Below are 24513 nucleotides of genomic sequence, written 5' to 3' on the forward strand. Positions count from 1 at the left end.
CTATGGCTTAGGATCTGCTTCATGCTTGTTTCTTGAGCTTCTTCCACCTCTGAGAGATTTTCATCATTTTCTAATGTTTGTTGAAGTTCATGAAATTGTTTGCGTCTCAATTCCAGCTTATCTTCAACACTTTCATTAATATGTGAAAGATACTCTAATTCTTTTCCCAGAGCTTCTAGCTCCTTTAATGTCTCATGCCTGTCTGGATGATGTTGGATCACTTTTGCCAAAGCATCATATTCTTGATTTTTTCGTATTCGTTTTGCTTGAAGAATTTGCTTTTTGCACTCAGCAACTTTTTCATGTGATCCGGCAATGCTACATTCTATTTCTTTGTAAATTTTTTCATAATTTTCCATTTCTCTGAGATTCATATCATACACCAACAAAGTTTTGCCCATTGAAAATTCACATTGAGACAGTGTGCTCAACATACGTTGGTACTGGCTATATCCCTCTTCTTGGGATCCAGAGCTGCACCACTTAATGAAACTCTTTACTAGCAGATTGATTCTCCGATCATCTCCAGCACCATCTCCATCAATTAGCAGACGCTTCCGTATGCCTTCGTCTGGAGCAGATGCTTCCGTATGACTTCGTCATTAGTCACAGCTTCCATGGCATGCGCGGCAGCTGCGGGGCTCAAGCTGAGGTCACTGTACATCTTTACGGCATGCAAAATTGTTTTTCCCAGAATGAATATTGTGCATGAGTCAAGTCAAAGATATTACCATATACATTATCATCAATAGATAATTTTTCATGTTTGCATACATTACATTCTTCTCTTTTTTTCCCCTGATCCCCTTCCTTCCACCTTCTCACTACCCACCCATTCCTATACTGTCTCTAGAATCCGCAGTTGCCCTCCCTGCCATTATACCTTCTAATCTTTCAGTTTCTGCCATAGAGTTCAGACATTTGGTATATTTTAAGGGGGCACATACAATGCCTGTCTTTCATGGTCTAGCTTGCTTTGCTTAACATTGTATCTTCCATATTCATCCACTTTGTATCGAATGTCAGGGTCTCATTATTTTTTATGATTGAGTAGTATTGCATAGTGTATAAGTGCCACAATTTTTCAATCTATTTATCTGTTCTTGGACATTTGGGTTGATTCCATGTCTAAAACTAACGCCTTTTTTAAGAGATCAACAAAATCAACACAATGATGACTAGACTACAAAAAAAAAGAGAAAAGGCTGAACAAAAATCAGAAATGAAAAAAAGGTACATTACAAAAGAAGACATAAAAATAGAGGATCATAAAGAGATTACTGTGAACAATTATACACTACAAAATTGGTAACCTAGAAGAAATGAATAAATTTCTAGAAACATACAATCTACCAAGACTGAAATCTGAACAGACTGGTAGCTAATAAGGATACTGAATCATTACCTAAAACCTCCCAACAACAACAGAAACAACACAAAAGATCAGTGCTGAATTTACTGGAGAATTCTAACACTTAAAGGAGAATTAATATCAATGTTTTTCAAACATGTGAGGCTGGCATTTTTCTGATACCAAAATCACACAAAGCTATCACAAGGAAAGCAAACAGCAGATCAACATCCCTGATGAAAAAATCTTCAAAAAGTACTAGAAAACCAGGGGCCAGCCTTTGGCACAGTGGTTAAGTGCTGCTCAAAGGAGGCCAGATGCCACATAGCTGACCAAGGTTGTTTGAGTTTCATTTGTTTGTTAGTTTTTTTGAGAGAGATTTTTGCTATAGAGTGTGTGCTGTGCACTTACCAGAGACAGAAAGCGAGAAGTAACCCTCCCCCGGAGGGATGTCCATGCTGCAATTCCTTCTCCTTCATTCTCTTCTTGGGATCTGGGGCATGCACACACATGTGCCCAGCGTGAGTTTTAAGTCACCAGGTCCAGGACTCGAAATGCCGTTGACTACATGGGAGTCCAGCAACATAACCATTACACCATCTGCTGGTTCCACCTTCTATAAGGTTTTAAACTTACATAGAAAGAAAATATAAAATAACACTTCCACAAAAGCTATGAGGTCAGTAAATAGGGCGACACATATGATTATTATCTGTTCAGGAACTGGTAAAAATACTAATTTAAGAAAAGTCAAGGATACTCTTCATGATCTCTAGGATAACAAAAAATGGAATTATGAAAGGATGTTTAATTTAAAAATTAGTAGAGGAGAAAATGGTAAAATAAAAATATTGAATAAAAAGCAGCAGTCAAGAAAGAAAAAAGAAAAAATAGGACAAATAGAGAGCAAAAAGCAAAATGGTAACTACAAAACCAAGTATTTAAACTATTAAACATAAATTATCTTAACATTCAAATTAAAATACAAATATTACCAGACTGATTTTTCTGTCACAGAAAATCAAATGCAACTATATGCTGCTTAAAACATACTGACTTTATCCTGGCAAATACACACAGAAAAGAGAGCAAAATAAAAGGCAGCAGACAGGATAAAAATTTAAACTGCCCCTATTTGCAGATGATATGAGTATATATATACACAGAAAACCCAAAGGAATCTACAAAAGGACCCCTAGAAGAGATCAATGAATTCAATAAAGTTGCAAGATATAAATCAATATACAAATATCTATAACATTTTTATGCATCAATGATTAACAGACTGAGACAGAATTGAAGAAAGCAATCCCATTTACAATAGCCACAAAACAAATAAGATTCCTAGGAATAAATCTAACCACAGAGATGAAAGACTCCTGCAAGGAAAACTATTAAAAATTGAAAAATGAAATTGAGTATAAAATTTGAAAATGGAAGGGCAGCTCATGCTCTTGGATTGGAAGCATCAATATAATCAAAATTTCAGTTCTACCCAAATTAATTTACATATTCAATGTGATTCCAATCCAATTACCTGAGACATTTTTCACAGAAATAGAAAAAAAAATTACAAAATATGTCTGGAATCAAAAAAGACTTTGTATTGCAAAGGCGATACTGTACCAAAAGAATGAAATAGAAGACAGCTCACTACCCAACTTTAAAGTATATTACAATGCAGTGATCATCAAAACAGCATGGTACTGGCACAAAAAATAGATACATAGACTAATGGAAAAGAATGAAGAATCCAGAAATAAACTCCAAATCATACAGTCAATTGATCTTTGATAAAGGGTATTTAAAAATGCACTGGAGAAAAGGAAGTCATTTCAGCAAATGTCATTGGAAGAACTAGACTTTTCTGCAGAAAAATGAAACTGGACCACTATCTCTCACCAATAACTAGAATTAACTCAAAATGGATCAAGATTTAAATACAAAGCCTCTAACTACAAAGCTACTCATAGAAACTGTAAGAGAAACTTTAAAAGACATTAAACAAGACCTCTATAGACCACCAGATGGCATGATGGTTATACCACTGGACTTCCATATAGTCAACTTTGGTTCAAGTCCTGAATCCAGCAGCTTAAAATTTATGAAAGGCGCATGTGTGTGCATGCCCAAAATCCCAAGAGAATGGTGGACAAGGGATTGTGGTGTGACCATCCCCCTGAGGGGTGATTCTCACTTGTACCCTATAGTAAAATGTTCTTTAAAAAATAAATAAATATATAAGATCTATAAAGCATAGGCAATGATCCCTAAAATAGACAAGTGGAACCACAAGCTAAATAGCTTACTCACAGCAAAGGAAATTATAACTAGAGTAGAAAAACAATTCTTGGAAGAGAGAAAATATTTGCTAGTTATTACTCAGACAAGGTATTGATATTTAGAATATGTAGGGAACTCAAGCAACTTGCCCATAAAATAATGAACAATCCAATTAAAAGATAGGCAAATGAAAAGATAGTTCTCCAAAGAACAATAATAGCCAAGAGTCATAAAAAAACATGTTCAGAGTCCTTTGTTATAATGGACATGCAAATTAAAACTACAATGTGATATCATTAAGCCCAAGTTAGAATGGTTAGTATAAAAAATATAAAGAACAACAAGTGTTGGCAAAGCTATGGTGAAAAAGTAATGCTCTCACACTGTTGGTGGGAATGTAAATTAGTCCAACCTCTGTGGAAAACAATATGAGGTTTCTCAGAAACCTACAAATAGATCTTCCATATGATCCAGTAATCCAAGAGAATTTGGATTGGTATTTACCCAAAGGATAGGAAACATTCTATTGGAAAGATATCTGCACATCCATGTTTATTGCAATTACAATCTCTAAAATGTGGAACCAACCTAAGTGTCCAAAAACTGATGACTAGATCGAAACACTGGCACATATAAACTATGGAATATTATACAGCTATAAGAAACAATGAGCTCCTATTGTTTGATTCAAAATGGTCAAATATAGAATACTTAATGCTGAGCGAAGCGAGCCAGACTTTGAAAGATATACATTTTATATCCCTATTAAATTTGTACCAAATGCTATGGCAGAGGTTCAGAGACTTGAAAACGTGATGGTGGAGAGGATGGATGTAAATGTTAGAGATTTTAATGGGGGCAAGTGAATGGTAGAGAGTGGGTGGTTAAGGGTGGATGTGAGGTGCACGGGGAGAAAACATTTGACAGACAGAAAAAAGAAAAAAAATGAACAGGTTCATCATGAAATTAAATTCTGTTAGCAGGTTATTTTACAAATTGGTTTAATTATATATATTCATTAGGATTAAAGTACATATGAGGACAGTTCTATTCATCCAAATAATTTGAAGCTATTTTTTTATTTGTCTAATATTTTTCATTTGTATTCTTGATTATATCTTGATTGAAAAAATAAATAAAATAAAATAAAATGTTATACATCAAATTTGTTAAAAGGCATCTCACAGGGCCGGCAAGTGGTATAGTGGGTAAAGTACTGGACTCTCACATGGCTGACTATAGTTCGAGTCCTGGAACCAGCAACTTAAAAATCTTGCCGTGAACATGTGCATGCATGCCCAAAATCCCAAGAGGAAAGTGAAGGTGTAGGAATTGCTGTGTGGCCATCCCCATTGGGGGATGATTTGTCACCTTCCCTGTCCCTGTCTCTCTCTGGTGAGTGCACATAACCCTATGGCAAAAAAAAAAGCCATATAGCAATGATGTAATAATATTGCAATGTGTACAAAGTTTCTCTCTGCTCTTATTCTAATCAGGATGTCAAATTGAATAAAAATAAAAATACTCTCTCTAAAAAAAAAAAAAAAAAAAAGCAGGCATTTCAACACAACCATAGTGGTGGTCCTGACATAAGTGAGTAGAAGGCCTGAGAATAGGGAAAGCCAATGAGTCTTTGGTACTAAAAGTGTGATTGTTCTAAGTATTGGTTTTCACTTGAGAGTTTGTTAGATATGCATAATCCCAGGCCCTAATCCCAAACCTACTGGCTCAGAAAATGCACTTTAATAAGATCCCCAAGTGATTTGAGCAGCACTGGGCTACAGAGGGGATAATAAGCCATCAACAGGATTTTTTAAAAAGGTTTCCATTTAAACAAATATATACAAAAAATTATTCTTATTTTGTGGCAGAAGGGTTTTCTGTATAAGTTCAATAATGCTTGGGACCAGCAGTTAGCGTAATGGCTATGTCGCTGGACTCCCACGTAGTCAACCGCAGTTTGAGTCCCGGACCCAGTGGCTTAAACTCACATCAGGTACGTACACGTGTGTGCCCAAGATCCCGAGAGGAGAATGGAGGAGAAGGGATTGCGGTGTGGCCATCCCCCCTTGCGGATGTGCGAGTGCACACTCTCTATAACAAAAAACTCAAAAAAAAAAAAAGAAAAGAAAAGAAAAGAAACATTAGAATCAGCTTTAGCTGATTCGGTTATGTTTGATAAGGTCAGCAGAGACTCAATATCAAAATCTTACAAGGATATATCAAGAAAGTTAAATCCCAGACCAATATCTGTCATGAACATATATGCAAAATTTCTGAATGAAATATTAGCAAAATGACTCCACTTATATATTAAAAGGGAAGATGACAAAGTGAGTTTATCCACTAATGGAATCTTGGTTTAACATTTGAAAGTCAATTAGTATATTTTATTATGTTTTCTGAGTAAAGGAGAATGGTACCAATTGATGAAGAAAGGGTATTTAATAAAATTTGACATCTATTTTTTATTAAAAATGAACTAATATATATAGGAATACAAATAACTCTAACTTAATAAGGAGTGTTTTTAAAAAGTAACATCATACTTAATGGTGAAATTTTAGGGTCTTACCATGAGATCAGAATCAAAACAAAGATAACCAGTATCACCAAATTCATTCAAAATTGTAGTGGAAACTATAGTTAAAGCCATAGGGCAAGATAAACAAATTTTAGAATATGATAATTATAAAGGAAAAAGTAAATTCTATTTATAAACAGAATGATTATGTATTTTAAACACTCAAAAGAATCTACAAATTATTAGAAATATTTAATTGACTTTAACAAAGTCTCTAGATAAGGTCAGATACATAAGAATCACTATATATCTATATAAATAATAGAAAACCATTTTAAAAATTAAAATATAAAACCATTTATGATACCATAAAATATAAGCTTTCAAAGAATAGTGAAGATACTTAAGACCTCTTCTCTGAAGCATTGCTGAAATTAGAGACTTAAATTTTAAAAAATAAAAATATACCATGTACCTTAATTTGGAAAGTCAATATTATTAAGATTTCAATTCTCCTCAAAATGACCTAAAATTCAATGCACTCAAAACCAAAATGTCAGAAGCATATCTTTATGTGGAAATTGAAAAGTTAAATCTAAAATTTATATGGAAATGTAAAAGACTTACAATAGGCAAGAAAACTTTGAGGAGAATAAAGAACAAGGTTGTCAGACTTTACAAAGTTTTCTTATTTTGTATTTTTAAAAATTTGCTAGAGGGTACATGTACTTGCCAGAGACAGACAAAGAGTGAGAGGATGAGAGAGAGGGAAAATGAGGAAGCACCCTCCATGGAAGACTGTCATGCCACAAAGCCTCCTCCTCCATTTCTTCCTCCTTTGCAACTTTGAGAATGAAAGGATGGTCTTTTCAATTAATGGTTCCAGGTCACCTGACCTGTGCTTCACACAGCACACAAAAATTTATTCAAGATGAATTAAAGATATGATATAGATATGAAAGATAAAGCACAGGAAAATAGCGTAAAGACCTTCAGGCAAGCAATGATTTATTAATCACAACATAAAATAACTTTAAAAATAAAATTTGACAAATTATAATTTCTAAAAGATTAAAAACTTTGGGAGGAGAGTCCAAGATGGCCGATAGCAAATATTCAGCACTCCTCTCTAATCAAGGTATAAAATAATAATTACTCAGACATATTTTTGACTGAAATTTCTAAAGACAAACACTTAAAACTACAAGGAAAGATCTGAAGTTATCTAAAACATGGAAACTTGAGAAAAACAGCATAGAAATGGAACCAAAATACACACAGCTGACTGAGATTAAGGGAATCTCTCCTTTGCTGAGAATAATTGAGCGAGAGATCTCTAGAAGAATTTGGTATCATCATGGATGGCATTTCTAGCTGCCCTGGGATCCAGCACTCTGCATGCCCCCTGGCTCAGTGCAAAAGAACTCCAGAGACCCACAAGGTTGCATAGCTTCAGGAAAGGACCTCAGGCTAATTAACCCCAAGTCCCAGGATCCAAGCAGCTGCTGAAGTGAAATCTGTCCCAAAAGTAGAAAACCTGAAAATCTTCACATTCCTGAGAACCCACTGAAATCCTGTCAGACCTATGTGAGTGGCTGTAGTGATTGAGCAGTAGAAACGTGAACCTGGTACCTAAAATCATGCAGTATTATACACTCTGAAATATAGATAGACCACCACAGGAAACCTCTTCTTAAGAAGAGAACCTGGTATATGATCACATCCTCCCCTTCACCCACAGAAGAAATTGAGGAAACCAAACATTCACCTCCCCACCTTCAACCGACAGGCAGGCCTGCACTTGTACCCCCTATCTCCAGCCTTGAAACTCCAGAAACCGATCCCTACTCCCCTGTTGTCACCTATAGTCATCTACAATGCACCTTCTCCTGATCTCCCTGAACGCTGAGTTTAATAAGAAGGTAACTGACAGAGAGGTGAGTGCTGGGGATACCCCAACATGGGTGAAAGGGATGAGATAGGGGTGCACCACTTCCTCTAGAGATAAAGACACACTCACTGGCCCCCATTATCACTGCATAGGCCTACTCAGACCACCCTCATGCCCCCACAAGCCCCTGTTACTACTGAGTGGACTCAACCAGAGTGTACCCATGCCCTCACTGGCCCCAACTACACTGAATGGGCCCATCCAGAGTATATGTGTGCTCCCAACTTACCCTGATGGTAGCCCAGGAGGCTGATCAGAGTACCTCCTTACCCTGAAAAGTCCTTGCTAGTTTCGCAGACACCCCCCACACACACACCCGGAGCATACCCACACTTCCATTGGCCAATGCTAGTGCTACAGAGCCCACCCAGAACACCTCTGTGCCCCCAATGAGCCCCATTAGTGTTTCAGAAGTCTACTTAGAGCATCCCCACACCTTCACTGGAACCCACTATTATCCCAGAAGCCCACCAGAGGACCTGCATCCTGCCTATACCTCAGAGACTCATCCAGAGACCCCAGCCACCTATCTGTACCACAGAGGCCTCTTCAGGTCCCCCACTCACCTGCTAGTACTGAAGATGCCTGCTTTGAGTCCCTTGTATGTAACAACAATAGCCCTCACCCCTCCTTCCTTCAATGAACCAACTGCAGAAGGGTGCTACACCAATAAAAAGAATCAAGCACTAAATCAAACAGCTTTCTCCACCTCTAGGGAATGCATATCAAACTAAACAACTAGTCACCCCCTAAGCTGCAAGTCTTCAGCAAGCACCTATGTCCTCTTGTGTGCAACTCATTCAATACAGAATATAGTACCTACTTTCAGCTGATATCTTCATTCAGCTACATTATCTGGAGAATCCCCAACCCCTACATAGGGTTTGAGTATTTAGGCACCCACTCACAAGGCAGCAGTTATTATCAGCACTAGGGAACTCACCTCTTTTACAGGAAGAAGTGAGTTCTCCACCAGATGTCTAAATATCGATGCAGGGACATGAGAAATATTAAAAGACAAGGAACTATTTCTTCTACATAAGAATATACTAACTCTCCACCAACAATGGTCAAAATGCAGGAAATCACAGAAATGTCAGAAAGGGATTTCAGAATATTAATCATAGTAAAACTCAGTAATATGCAAGAGAATACAAACTACTTCAGGAGATGAGAAAAACATTGACAACATGTATGAGGAACTCAGTAGAGAGAGACATCTTTAAAAAGAATGAAAGAAATTCTGGAAATGAATACAATACTGGATGTATTTTTATTTCATAAAGAGCATCAATAACAGTTCAGACTATGCAGAAGAAAGAATCTTAGAACCTAAAGACACAACCTCTGAACTACAAAGCATCAAAAAGAAATTCAAAATTACTTTTGAAAATGAAGAGAACATATGGGACACCATGGATACCATTAAGTGACTGAATATTCATATAATAGTTATTCTAGAAAGCAAAGAGTTGGAAAAAGACATAGAAAATATATTTCATAAAATATTACTTGAAAAGTTCCCAAATCTAAGAAGCAATACAGACATCCAGATCCAGGAAATTCAAAGGACACCAAACAGATTTAAAATAAGAATGTCTTCCCTCACCAAGGCATATTAAAGTCAAAATTCAAAGATAAAGATAAAATCCTAAAAAAAAATGGCTAGAGAAAAGCACCAAGTTACTTATAAATGATATCCCATCAGATTAACATCAGACCTCTCTCTCTCTCTCTCTCTCTCTCTCTCTCTCTTTTTGTTTTTTCGGAGAGGTTTTCGCTATAGGGCACATGCATTCAACAGACAGACAGAGAGACAGAAAGTGAGAAATCACCCCCCGGGGGGATGGCCACACTGCAATCCTTTTCGGGATCTTGGGCATGCACACACACGTGTCCTACGTGAGTTTTAAGCCATCAGGTTCAGGACTCGAACCGCGGTCGACTACATGGGAGTCCAGTGAAATAGCCATTATGATAACTGCTGGTCCCAACATCACATCTCTCAACAGAAACCTTAAAGGCTAAAAGGGAATGGAATGACAATTTCAAATTTCTGAAAGAAAAAACTGTTTCAGTCAAGAGTTCTTGTTTTAAATTTTTATTAATTTTTAAAATTATTATTCATACATTAATTTGTATACATCATTTAGATTGTGAAGAGACTTTACCCAGCTTGATATACACCTCAGTCCAGCCCAGTTGAGACTATTATACACATCCTCGTCAACAGATAAAAAACCTTATCTGTGTCCAAGAGTTCTATACTCAGAAAAATTATCCTTCAAATTGAAAGAACTGAAATCATTCCCAGACCTAAACTAAACTAAAGGGTTCACCAATACTACACCAGTTCTTCAAAAAATATTTAAGGGGGACCAGCAATAAAAAAGGGGAGGAGGTGTCATTACATACATAGTATCAAAGGGATCAGTACACCAAGATATGACCATTATAAATATTTTAAAGAGGTTTTTGCCTTAGGGCATATGTGCTTGCTGGAGAAGAAAAAACACAGAGACAGTGAAAGGGGAAGAGAGAAATCACCCCCTGGAGGGATGGTCATGCTGCGATCCCTTCTCCTCCATTCTTCTCCCTGAACCGATGCACACATGCTCTGGCGGGAGTTTCAAGCCATCGGGTCTGGGACTCAAAATGTAGTGGACAATGTGGGAGTTCAGCAACATAACCGCTGGCTCCCCATTATAAGTATTTATGTACCCCATATTGGAGTGCACAAATACATAAAACGAAAACTGCTGGCCTGAGGGAGAGAGAGACTCTAACATAACAATTGTTGAAGATTACCACTTTCACCACTAGATAGGTCATCTAGATAAAAATTAAACAAAAAGACACTGGAGTTAAACAATACTATAAACCAAATGAATCTGACAGGTGTTTATAGAATATACATTTTTCTCAGAATACATATTTTTCTCAGCTGCACAAAGATCATCCTGTAATATTAACCACATAATAGGGCACAAAATAAGCATGTAAACAATTTAAAATAATAGAAATCATATCTAGCAGCTTCTTTAACCAAAATGGAGTAAAACTGGAAATCAACAACCAAAAGAACGTTTGGAAACACACAAATTCATGGAAATTAAACAACATGCTCTTGAATGATTTGAAAACCATTGAAGAAATTTAGAGTGTGATTTTTAAATTCCTTGAAGCTAATGAAAAGGAAACTACAGTACTCTCAAATCTTTGGAAGACAGTGAAAGCAGTACTGAGAGGTATGTTTATACCAATTAGTGCTCACAAGAAAAAAAATAGAAAAATGAAAAGATAAACAACCTAACGATGAATCTCAAGTAAATGAAAAAGCAAGAACAAATGAAATACAAAATAGAAGAAAAAAAACAGAGATAAGAGCAAAAATAAATAAAATAGAGAACAAAAAGCAATACAAAAAAATGAAATGAAAATCTGATTTTTTTTAACAAAGGTAATATACCTCTAGCTAGACTAACTAATAAAAATAGAGAAAGCATGCTAAATACCTAGTAAAATAAAATTAGAAATGAAAAAGAGGACATTACAACAAAAGATCATTAGGGACTACTATAAGTAACTATAGATCAACAAACTGGAAAATCTGGAAGAGATGGACAATTTTCTGGACACATATAACATACCTAGATTGAATGACAAAAAAAAATAAATTAAAAAAACTTGACTAGACCAATTGACAAGCAATGAGACTGAATCAGTAATAGTTTCCCAAAAAAGAGAAGACCAGATCTCAATGACTTCCTTGCTGAATTCTACAAGTCTTTTAAAGAATTTATGCCAATTCTTGTCTAGCTATTTCAAAAGATCTGAGAGGTACCTTCTCAAAAAGCCACCATCATCTTGATAACAAAATCAAAGACACAACAAAAAAGAAAATTATAGAACAACATCCTAGATAAGTATAGAAGCAAAAGCCCTCAACAACATTCTAATGAACCAAATCCAACTATATATTGTAAACATTATACACTATGATCAGGTAGATTTACCCCCAGAATGCAAGTATGGTTCAACATAATGACAATAAACATAATACATAAATCACATTTTAAAAAGGAAATACAAAAACCATATAATCTTATCCATTGCCATAGAAAAAGCATTTTATAAAATATATCTCTTCATGGATATATGGATAAGACGCTCAACAAAATATGCATAGAAGACATATTTATTAGACCAGCTTTGTCTCCTTGTGGTTAGGGAAGCCAGATACCACCCTACTGACGACACAGTTAGAATCTTGGCCCTAGTGGCTTGAAAAGCACACCAGACACATGCATGTGCATGAATCAAATCCTGACAGGATGAATACATGGAGAAATTATTGTTATATGACCATAGCCCAATGTGGTGCTTTCTCCCCACTCCTCCACCTACATCTCTCTCTGGTTAGCACATGTGTCCTACGGCAATATATTTTTAAAAAGAAGACACATTTATTAACATAATAAAGGCCATATATGACAAACCCACAGCTTACATAATACTGAATGAGGAAGCATTGAAAGCATTTCTAAATTAAAACTCAAAGAAGACAAGAATGTCTACTTTCTCCTCTCCTATTCAACATAGTACTGCAAGTTCTAGCCAATGCAATCAGACAATAGAATGCATCCATATTGGAAAGGAAGAAGTTAAATTGTCCCTATTTTTTGATGACATTATTACATACATAGAAAAAAATAAATAATCTACAAAAAATTCTTAGTTATGATAATTAAATTCGGTAAAGTTGGAGGATACAAAATCAATATAGAAAAATTTGTACTATTATTATACAGTTACAATGAAGGAACTGAGACAGAAATGAAGAAAGCAGCACCATTGGGAACCAGCAGTTAGTGTAATGGCTATGTCGCTGGACTCCCATGTAGTCGACTGCAGTTCACGTCCCAGACCCGGTGGCTTAAAAACTCACGCCGGGCGCGTGTGCGTACGTGCCCAAGATCCTGAGAGGAGAATGGAGGAGAAGGGATTGCGGTGTGACCATCCCCCCCTGGGGGGTGATTTCTCGCTTTCTGTCTCTATGTCTCTCTCTGTCTGCTTGGCGAGCGCACGTGCCCTATAGCGGAAAAAAACCTCTCCAAAAAAAAAAAAAGAAAGAAAGAAAGAAAGCAGCACCATTTACAATAGCTATACACACACACACATACACACACACGCACAAAAAAAAAAACCCTTGAAATAAATCTAATCAAAGATTTGAAATCTCTCTGAAAGGAAAATTATTTTTTAAAAAATGAACAAAAAATTTTAAAGTATACAAGGAAAAAAATGGAAAGATATCTCTTATCCCAGGATTGGAAGAATCAATATAGTTGAAATGATAATACTACCCAAAGTCATCTACAAATTCAATGTAATTCCTATCAAAATATCAGTGACATTTTACACCATAGGAAAAGAAAACAATAGTAAGATGTGTTTTTAGTCATAAAAGACCACATATCACCAAAAAAATACTGTGCAAAAAGAATAAAGTTGGAGGCATTTCACTGTCCAATTTGAAATTATATTACAAATCCACAATAAACAAAACATATAGTACTGGCACAAAAACAGATACACAGAGTAAGAGAACAGAATAGAGAACCAAGAAATAAACCCAACACCATATAGCCAGCTGATTTTTGACAAAGGTCACAATAAACTCCATGGAGAAAAGACAGTCTTTTAGCAAATGGTGCTGGGAAATCTGTACTTCCTCTTGCAGAAAAATGAAAGTAGAACCACATCTTCCACTACTAGCAAGAATTATCTCAAAATAGATTAAACAGTTAAATATAAAGGCTAAAACTTTAAAACTATTTGAGGAAAATACAAAGTAAACACTTGAAGACCTTGAAATAGGCAAAGATTTCTTGAATAAGACCCCTAAAGCATTGTCAATGACACCAAAAATAAATAAGTGGGATTATATTAAGCTAAAAATCTCTGCACAGCAAAGGAAACAATAAACAGAGTAAGAGACAACCTAAAGAATGAGAGAAAATTGCATACTGTACTTCAGATAAGGGAGAGGAAACCAGAATTACTAAGGAATTCAAAACAGCTCACCTGCAGAAACACTAATAATCCAACATTTTAAACTTTGCATTCATTCACTGTATATCATTACAGCATACAAAGTTAATTTTCCCATCCTGGGACCAGCAGTTAGCATAATGGCTATGCTGCTGGACTCCCATGTAGTCGACCGTGGTTCAAGTCCCATACCCAGTGGCTTAAACTCACGCCAGGCACATGTGTGTGCGTGACCAAGATCCCAAGAGGAGAATGGAGGAGAGGGGATTGTGGCATGGCCATTCCCCCTGGGGGGTGATTTCTCACTTCCTATCTCTCTGTCTCTCTCTCTCTGTTTGGCGAACGCACGCACCCTATAGCAAAAACCTCTAAAAAATTTTTTTAAAAATCTAAAATTAGAATTACCACATGACCCAGTAATTACACTCTTAGGTGTTTACCTAAAGCACAGGAAATCACTCTGTCACACAGACATTTGCACATTATAGTTTATCACAGCATTCTTTACAATAGCTAAGACATGGAACTAACTTAAGTGTCCAACAATTGATGAGTGAATTAAGAAAATGTGATACCTATACACAATGGAATACTATTTAGACATAAAGTACAATGAAATCCCAACTTTTGACACAAGTGAACAAACCTAGAAGATATAATTCTAAGTGAAATGCAAGGCTATGAAAGACAAATACTGTATGATCCCACTTAACATACTTAACAAATATCCAAACTGTACAGCAGAACTGAAATACTCAATGGCATAGAAGTAGAGACAGTAGGGTAGATACCATAAGTTCCAAGTGGGCTGAGAGGGTGGACAGGTTCAGAATGAAATGAACAACAGACTCAAAAATGTATGTGAAATAATGGAATAGGCTAGGAAGCCGTATAACATAGCTGAGTAAACATGTTGCAGAAAATTCAAGATATATTTCAAAAAGAAAAAAAAAACTAGAACTATCATTGAATGTGTACAATAATGATGCTGAAGAAAAGTAGTATGTCTAGATCTTTGATCTGATTATTACACACTATATGCATGCTTTGAAAACCATATTGTACCCTACAAGGATGTACAATGATTACTATAAACTAGAAATCATAATTTAAAAATTAAAATTTTCTGTTTATCAAAAGACACCATTAACATAGTAAAAAAGTAAAGCATAGATTTAGAGAAGACACTAACAAGACATCTGACAAAAGATTCATATCCAAAATACAGAAAGAATCCTACAAATCTATTTTAAAAAAGATAGACTACCCATTTTTTCAAACCATCACTAAAATATTCAAACAGGTCTTTCACTATAGAAGATATATAAATAGCCAATAAGCTAATCTTATTATCGATCAGGACATGCAAATTAAGATACCAGTATACAACCACCAAAATCACTAAAAATAAAAAGACTAACAATACCAACTTTTGGCAAGAATGTGTAGTTAAAACCATGATGAGATACCAGTATACAACCACCAAAATCACTAAAAATAAAAAGACTAACAATGCCAACTTTTGGCAACAATGTGTAGTAACTAGAATTGTCATAGGTTACTGAAGAAGGTACCAGCTGGAAAATCATCTGCCAGAACCTACTAAAACTGGTCTTCTGTGTGTGTGTGCATGTGCTTTGTTTTTTGGTTTTTGGGGGGGGGGGGGTTTGACTATGTATCAAAAAATGTTGTTTTTTTTTAAGAGAGGATTCTTTTCATTTATTTTTTTATTTTCTTTCTCTGGTGTGTTATAGTTTTCAGTGTTTAAGACCTATATGTATGTCTGTTATTTTTATTCACTGACCTTACATCTGTATCTTTTTCCTCCTACAATAGAAATTCTACTTTTTGCTACCAAAATACTAAATCTCTTTACCCCAATTGTACACATAGCCATCTTATAAAAATAGTACTAACACCAAAATATAACTTATGAAAACAATACCAGTATCTCTACATTTACTTTACCTTATAATATATCCTATTAGTGGTCTAAATCCAGTGGCTAAAAATCAAATTCATTTAAAGTCCTCTTAAAAGGTTCTTTTCCAGTTCAACTCCTCAACATATAATTAAGTTTATTCATTTATTTTTACATTAAATGTGTATGCATTCCTTTCAGTCTATTGTGAATTACATTTGCATTTGGTGTGGGAAACAATTTTTTAAAAAAGAATAAAGTTGGACCCCTACCTCACACCAAATGCAAATCTAATTTATTTGTACAACCTATAATAATGTGGCAGTTCTGTCCTCTGTATATATCCAAAAGAAATGAGTGCTCTTATCCACCTTTTAGATATATACAATACAATTCATAACATCTTTATTTAATATAATCCAAACCAATACCAACACAAAGGTCAGCCAATGCAAAAATGGACAAATAAGCAGCAATAAAAAAAGGAAGAATTACAAGGAAACAGCATGGATAAATCTCACACTAATGTTGAGTGAAAAACCCAGATGTTTTTCAAGATCTGTTACACAGCAAAGTGACCACTTAATAACACATTGCATATTTCAAAACTGCTAGAAGAATAGATTTTACTTAAACTTGTGAGGTGACACATATGTTAATTAGCTTGATAAAATCATTCCATAATGAAGACATATATCAAAACATCCCATTGTACCCCAGAAATATATATAACTGTTTTTGTCTGTTAAAAAAATAAATTAAAAAGTCAGGTGCTAAAGAGTATATACAATATTGGAATAGCAGTTGGCCCACATGGCCAACTCTGTAGTTTAAATCCTAGGCCCAGCGGCTTGGAAATATATGCCAGATGCTTGTGTGTGCCCAAAATCTTGAGAGGAGAATGGAGAAGAAGGGATTGCTGGGTGGACATTTCCCTTCTCTGTGTCTCTGTCTCTCTCTGGTGAGTGCATGCACCCCACAACAAAAAAAGACTTTTAAAAAATCTAAGACAAAGTATATATGATATGATACTATTTATATTAAGTTCAATAGCTGATTCTAGAAGTCACTAGAGTGGCCACCTTTGGCAAGTTTTGACCAGGAAAGGACAGGGATGAGCTTTCTAGGGCACAGGAAAGGTTTTCCGCTTTTGATGCACTGTAGTTGGTATTTACATGGGTATATATAAAAGGTCTTCAAAAAGCTCACAGAAAATGTGCTTCATAAAAAACTATGCACAGATTTTAAAATTTTTTGCACTGAAATTAACCAATACTTCCATTGTTTCATGAACTTCTTGTAGTCCCCTCATATTTCTGTAAAACTCATAAAGAAATACTTTCAAATTTTGCAAACATTACCATCAGTAAATTATAAATAAATTTTTAAAGACAGATTGTCAGGTCCCTCCATCCAAAAAATCCAGTTATATGCAGTTTAGAAAAGATACAAATCAGGAGCTAGCAGATGGCATGGTGGTTAAGGGCACTGGACTCCCACATGGTCGACCGTGGTTCAAGTCCTGGACCTGGTAGCTTTCTTTGCTTTCTCTCTTCCTCTCTCCCTCTCCCTCTCCCTCTGTCCCTGCCTAGTCAAAGTATTAAAATAAATTTTAAAATAAATAAAAGTTAAATATAATAATAATTTTTAAAACTGCTTTTATAAAAAGAAATGGTACACATTAGCATAAGAACTCCACAAGGTTGAAAATAAAATGAGACAAAGTTAGGTCAGGAAAATAATAATAAATGTTGGTAGATCAATGTTAATATCAGGAAAAAATATACTTAAAAACACTAGAAAAAAAACTCAGCCACTACAGTAAGTCTCCACAACATTTTCTTTCTTTGACGGGGGTGTACTTTTTGTTTTGTCTGTTTTTGTGTTTTGTTTTTACTATGCTCTTGAGAGTGGGGAGAATTTTGGACCTAGATGGGAGAGAGAAGATTAAAAAAAAAATAGATATTTAGTCTGCAATTTCCAAGACTCAAACCATGGTCAGCCATGTGGGTATCCAGCACCTTTAACCACCATGCCACCTGCCAGCCCCATATAAAGAAGACTTTTAAGACAGAACCAAGTAAAATAAGGAACTTGCTAATTTTGGCTCCTCATCTTGTTAATTAAATGTTTATCTTTACCTAAATGTTTCATTACAATGTCTTGACAATCATAATTCATATTTTTCTAAGAAATTTGCAAACTGGATGAGCCAGAGACTTAGTGGTACTTCCCCAAACCTTAGAGTTCAACTGGTACAGAGCCTTATTACACATTTTGCTTCTGAAAATAATTATTTGAAGAAAAAGAAATTTCCAGCAGGGAGTTGAAAGAATTGTTCTCCCTTGAAGATAAGACCTGTGAATATCCCATAGGGGGAGGCAATTGAAAAGTAATGAGGTGAAAATGGATTACACTCTCACTTCTATGTCACAGGAAGAAAACGTTCCCTTTATAGGAAATTAATTCCCACCTTTGTTTCCTTCAGACTGGATTCAAAATGGGGCTAAAGGCAAGCTAAAAGAAGGAAGACGTTTTATTTGGTCACTCAATTTTAATAGCCTACTGTGCAGAAGGTTTTTACCCAGTGCAGTGGATTGGGTAGGCATTTAATATATGAAAAATGCACTATGTTATTCCCCAGGAACTAAAATTCTAGTAGAGAATATAAGTACATAAATAATAGAAGTAAGACTAAAATCAGGTATTTTAAAATAAAATTTAATGTGTATATTTAAGGTATCTACTCATTGAACAAAAATCTCAAATACAATACACTATTACTATTGTAATAATAACTATAGTCCTCATGTTGTACATTAGATCTTTACACTTGTTTGTCCTATACCTGTTACTTTGTATCATTTAACCTATATTTCTCATTTCCTCCCTTTCATTTTATCCCTGATAACCACTGTTTTATTCTCTATCTCTGTACACTGGACTTTTTTTCCCCCCTTTTTAGATTCCTCATGTAAGTAAGATCATCCTGTCTTTTTTTCTTCCTGATTCTCTTGGGTTATCAGAAAATTCATGATGTGTTTTTGCACAGAAAAACAAAATAATATGTCATGACTTTTCTAACAACCTAATAGTTCATTTTTACTTAGCCTAATGTCTTCCAGGTTTATTTAGGTTATGGCAAATAGCAGAATCTCTTTTTGTTTGTAAGGACAAGCAATATTCTGCTGCATATGTGTGTGTGTCACAGTTTCATTATCCATCTGTTCATTGATTAATACCTACATTATTTCCACATCTTGGCTATTGTGAATAATGCTTCTGTATATCAAAAGGAAATTAAATCACTATGTCATAAGATATCTACATGCAATATTCTTTGCAATATAAGTCTTTCAAAAGATGTACAAAAGGAGTAAAGAATGGTAGAGTGAGGACCTCTGTGAAGCCACTCCTCCATAAAACCAATGAAAATGAAAATGGTATTAGATCTATGTATACACACACACATATATATGTATGATTACTAGAGTGAGTCAAATTGTTAAATTTGACACTGACAAAAATTGTTAAATCAACTTTTCTATAACTCTAAAAGTTAAGCAAACACTTGCAAAAAATCCGAGGAGCATTTATTCAAGAAATGCCTAGTATCTCTAAGGACAGCAGAATTTGTTGTGTTCTAACTTGACCTACTCATCTGCTACCATAGCCCTCTCCACAGCTCTACAGTAATAAAAAGATAACTCATGAAATGAGTAAATACTGCAAATCATATATATACTCAGGGACTTGTATCTAGAATATATAAAGAACACTTAAAATTCAATAGTAAAATACCAAATAACCCAACTTTTAAAGTTGACAAAAGATCTAAATTGTCACTTCTCCAGAGAAGGTACTCAAATGGCCGATAAGCTTATGAAAAGATGGTCAATAACATCAGGCATCAAGGAAATGCAAGTCAAAGCCACAGTGAGATAGCACTTCACACTCACTACGATGGTTATAATCAAAAAGAGAAGAACGCATTCTGGTGAGGATACAGAAAAGTTGGAACCCTTATGCACGGCTATTGGCAATGTAATATGTTGTAGCTACTGTAGAAATCAGTCTGGAAGTTCCTTCAAACATTAAATGTAAGTTACCATATGAACCAGCAATCCCATTCCTATGTATCTGGTATATGTACCCACAAAAACTGGTATGCAAGAGTTCATAGAAGTCAACATTCATAGTTTGGGCTATTTATAATACACAAAAAGTAGAAACACCCAACTGTCCATCAATGGATGATTGGATAAATAAAACCTGTTAAACCTTTACAATGGAATATTATTCTGTAATTAAAAGGAAAGAAGTAGTACTATACACTACAATATGGATGAACCTTGAAAACACTTTGTTAAGTGAAAGAAGCCAGACACAAAGACCACATATTGTACACTGCATTTATAAGAAATGTCCAGAAGAGTAACAAGAGGTAGACAAGAAGTAGACTGGTGGTTGCCAGGTTCTGGTGTGAAAGGGAAAGCGGAATTGAGTGCCAATGGGAAAGGTTTGTTTTTTGTTTTTTTCCAGGATATTAAAAATGTTCTAAAGTTTCATTCTGATGGTTAAATAATTCTGTGATTATACTAAACATCACTGGTTTGTATGCTTTAAATGTGTGACTTGTATAGTATGTAAATTCTACCTCAATAAAGCTGTATTTTTTAAAGTTTATATATTTCTTAAGAAAGAGAAACTCAACAGGGTCTTCATTACAGGATCCACCTTCACCTCAGACATGTCAAAATCATGAGCACACACATGCTTGGTATACTTAGAAAGGTCTCTGGACATGAACTTGGAACCATCCCATGTGGGTCAACCTCCCAGAGCATCTTGTTTCACCACTGCACCACCATCCAAACCCTAAAGCTGCTTTATAAAAAGCACTATTTATGTGTATGAGACAGTTGCCAATAAGGGGCACCTTCCATCCTAAAGCCTCCCAGGCGGGGAAAGAGCTGACTTCTCAAATCACTTTCCTGTTTGTTCTAGGTTAGTCCTGTTCATGTCCAGAGGAAGACAAAGATTCAGATAGAAATGTCAGTAGCTCCTAACAATTTAAGTTCCATTAGGTCTACACTTGACCAGGAGAGCTGGCTACCCAGCACAGAAATCTTAATTGGCTCATTGCTCCTACAGACTGTTATCCTGGGGTCCCTGATCCTCTCTTGAATTGTCCTGATGCCTTTCAATAATTCCAGTTATTTAATCTGCCCCAACTTCATACTCTCAAACAGCAGGTTGTGTAATCTGCTCTGCCATAGGTAGGAAAATAATGTTCATCAAGCAGGGAAAATTGCAGCCAATGACTCATTTAATTCTTACAACAATGCTATGAAACATGTACTATTATTGCTATTTTACACATTGGAAGATGGAGCCATGGAAAGGCCAAGGTCACAGAGCTAGTCAGCACCTTAAACCCAGATGAGTGCCAACAATAAGGTGCTTAACCAAAACACCATTCTGTGTCCTAAGAAAAGCTTATTCATACCATTCCTAGTTACTCTCCCTAGTTTCTGCACATATGCAGTTATCTAATGAAAAGCAAGTCTGTGTCTTATTCACCAGTTCCCAGTTGTCCCACAAATGAAACATAGTTTATGGTTTTAAATCACTGTTCTGGAAAATCAGATCCCAACACTGATTTTATATTACCAGTTTACCCAACCTCCCATCTTTGTAGCAATTCCCACTTCAGAGCAAAAAATTCTATGCAAAAGTTCAGTGCAAATCTCTGAGACTTCCCTTGACCTCTAATCAGGTGTACCCTTCCAATACTCTCAACACTCTCCTTATTCCCCATTGTTGCCATATCAATAAATACTCTTAGAGCTGTAGAAGTCACATCTGTTGGGGTTCAGGAGACATGAAATGAGGGAAGGCTTCACAGAGGAGATTGTACCTGCCTGAAGAGCAGAAATGGAGGGGGAAAACATTCCAAAATAAGAATAATATAAGTGGGGCCAGCAGTTAGCATGGTGGGTTAAGGGTGCTGGCCTCCCACATGCCCAACCATGGTTTGAGTCCTGGACCTAGCAGCTTGCTTTCTCTGCCCCCACCTACCTACCCCCCACCCCCGTCAAATTAAAAATAAGTAAGTAAGTAAATAAAGTTAAAAGAAAAAAAGAAAGAATAGTATAAGTAAATGCATGAATAGCAGTCAAGAAAGCAATCATCAATAAAGTAGTAAACTTCAATCATTTTTGGCAAATAATACTAATTAACTTTGCCATTGTTGATAAATTGCAACAGAAGTATGGAAAGGTAAATTGAAACAACACTAAGGTAAGTGTTTAAAGATAAGGAGAATATGGAGGAAAAAAAGAGAATAGAATAATCAAAGTCAAAATTTGTGTATCGAGACAGAAAAGAGACAAAAATATGAAGAGGTGGCTTCAGAAAATGGGCAGAATTAGGCAAATTACTTGGAATTTCTTTGCACCTCATTAATGTTTTGTTTATTGTCTAGCACTCCCATTACACCACGGGCTCCAGCTCCATGAGGGTCCTGATCATATCTGTTTTGTTCACCACTCTATATCCAAAGCTTTGTGCATTGTCTGGCACACAACAAGTGGTTAATAAATATTTGTTGAATAGTAAATGATAAGGATGGGGGGGACAAGAACCAAAAAACAAAGACTTAGATTTCAAGAATAAATGACTGAGAGAATACAGAGGTTGGAAGTGGAGAGAAAAATAATGTTTTAACCTTACACATGAGTTTGAAAAGCCCCAAGTGTTCATATTTAGCAAAGTTCCATATGTAGACAAGTTCACATTGGAGGGGGTGGGCAGTGGAGATAAACTGTTAGCCTCATTATGAGTAGGAGTTGAGATCATGTGGGAGGGGGGAAGCTTTAGAATGGGAGGTGCCCCGGAAGTGACGGTAGTGATGCCCGTTAGAACAAAGTAGCTCGAGAGGGAGGAAGATACGTTGAAAAGTGGCTACAGTTAGAGATAGGCTAACAGGAGGCGAACTGGAGGAAACATCAGGCCACAAGTATGAGAAAATCCAAAAAAGACTGGTCACGGGGAGACAGACGAAGATACCAAGGAAGGGGTGACTATTATCGTGAGGAGCCACATACTAGCCACTCCTGGTAAGACTACATAAGTAGCAACATGATTGTCAACTCAGAAGTGTTTGATGGCTTTAAGTGATTTTTTGAGGGATGGTGGGGCAAAGCTACATTGTGAGGTAGTTACATTGCTTGAGTGTGAGACTCTCCCTAGGCAGGTTAATCACTTTTTGTATCTTAGCTGTGAAATACAAATGATAAAATCATAATAATTACCTCACTATTTTTATAAGTAATAACTGAATATGGGGAAAAATGCTTAGGAAAGTATCTTGCAAGAGGTCACCACTTCAACATTTTAACTGCCATTAGAATATTTCATGGAATAACTAGTTTTGAAAAGGTGACTGGCACTGTAATTTTTGTTTTGAGGTCTGCAGGAAACAAACATCCTGGAATAAAGGACCAGGATGAGACTTTTCCATCCAATACGGCTAATGTGACAGTCACATAGTGGATAACAGGCAAACCGCAGAGTCGTTGTCGGATCGGCGAGGATCGGTTAGGCGTGAATGTTCTAGAACCCTCAATCATTCTCTTATCAGTCATGCGCAGTACGATTGCGCGCCTTTCCCGAAGCTCCACCCCCTTTTTTCTATATGCTAAAGAGCTTTAGGTCTCGTCTTGTGTCTCATTGGGCTTCAGCGTGCTTTGGTCCCACCTCCTTGGGGCAAAAAACTCCTCCTAATTGGACCGTTTCGTTTTAGCCTGTCCCAGAGCGCGTCATTAGAAAATTGAGATGAGACTAGATGTCTTGAGTATAGGTTTTCAAAAGCAAAGTTTGTTTCTCTTTTCTTTTAAACTAAGTAGATAAATAGAAAACAAGTAAATAAACAAAGTGGATAAGTGACAGTCGGAACTGAAAGGAGGTGGGACTTAAGGTTGGATCGTCGGGGTTCTTTTAACAACGCACCGGGTTACTTCCGGGAGAGAATGGGCGGGCAGAGAATTCTGTGCGTTTGGCGGGTCGCGGTCTCTTTCTAAATAGTTGATCTTCCATGCGGGGGGCCGCCCCCGGAGGCACGCAGTGACGCCGCCGCCACTGCCGGTTCCGGCAGTTTCGGGCTCCCCGATGGCCACGTCGGTGGTGAGTGTATGGAGGAAGGCAAGGTGCCTGGGCTCCAGGGCTCGGGTGAGAGGAGGGGCGCCGGGCGGGTGGCTGCTGGTCACATGGACAGGTGGCGAATCAGGGCCAGGCCCGCGGGGTTCCGAGGCGGGACCCACTCTGCTGCCCGCCCTGCCGCCCCCGCCCTCCGATGGCTGTGAGATCGCTTTCTGGCCCGGGAAAAGACCGTGAGGTGGGGAGAAGCGAGTGGCGAGGAGAGGGGG

The 24513-nt window shown here is 36.5% G+C and overlaps 1 protein-coding gene and 1 pseudogene across 2 annotated transcripts in view; one reads left to right on the forward strand and one right to left on the reverse strand.

The window, feature by feature from the left end:
* LOC102474654 (THO complex subunit 7 homolog pseudogene) lies at positions 1-23733 on the reverse strand (annotated as a pseudogene).
* A 474-nt stretch (positions 23734-24207) lies between these two features.
* Positions 24208-24513, forward strand: part of NXT2 (nuclear transport factor 2 like export factor 2) — a gene marked incomplete in the record, with an annotated part of 7556 nt that continues 7250 nt past the window's right edge. For both annotated transcript variants that reach the window (XM_027766907.1, XM_014582747.2), the window contains 1 exon segment: positions 24208-24271. In XM_027766907.1, the coding sequence (XP_027622708.1) occupies positions 24257-24271 (15 nt within the window).

This window comes from Tupaia chinensis, unplaced genomic scaffold, assembly GCF_000334495.1.
Source record: "Tupaia chinensis unplaced genomic scaffold, TupChi_1.0 Scaffold143771_1, whole genome shotgun sequence".
In the NCBI taxonomy this organism is placed as follows: Eukaryota; Metazoa; Chordata; class Mammalia; order Scandentia; family Tupaiidae; genus Tupaia; species Tupaia belangeri.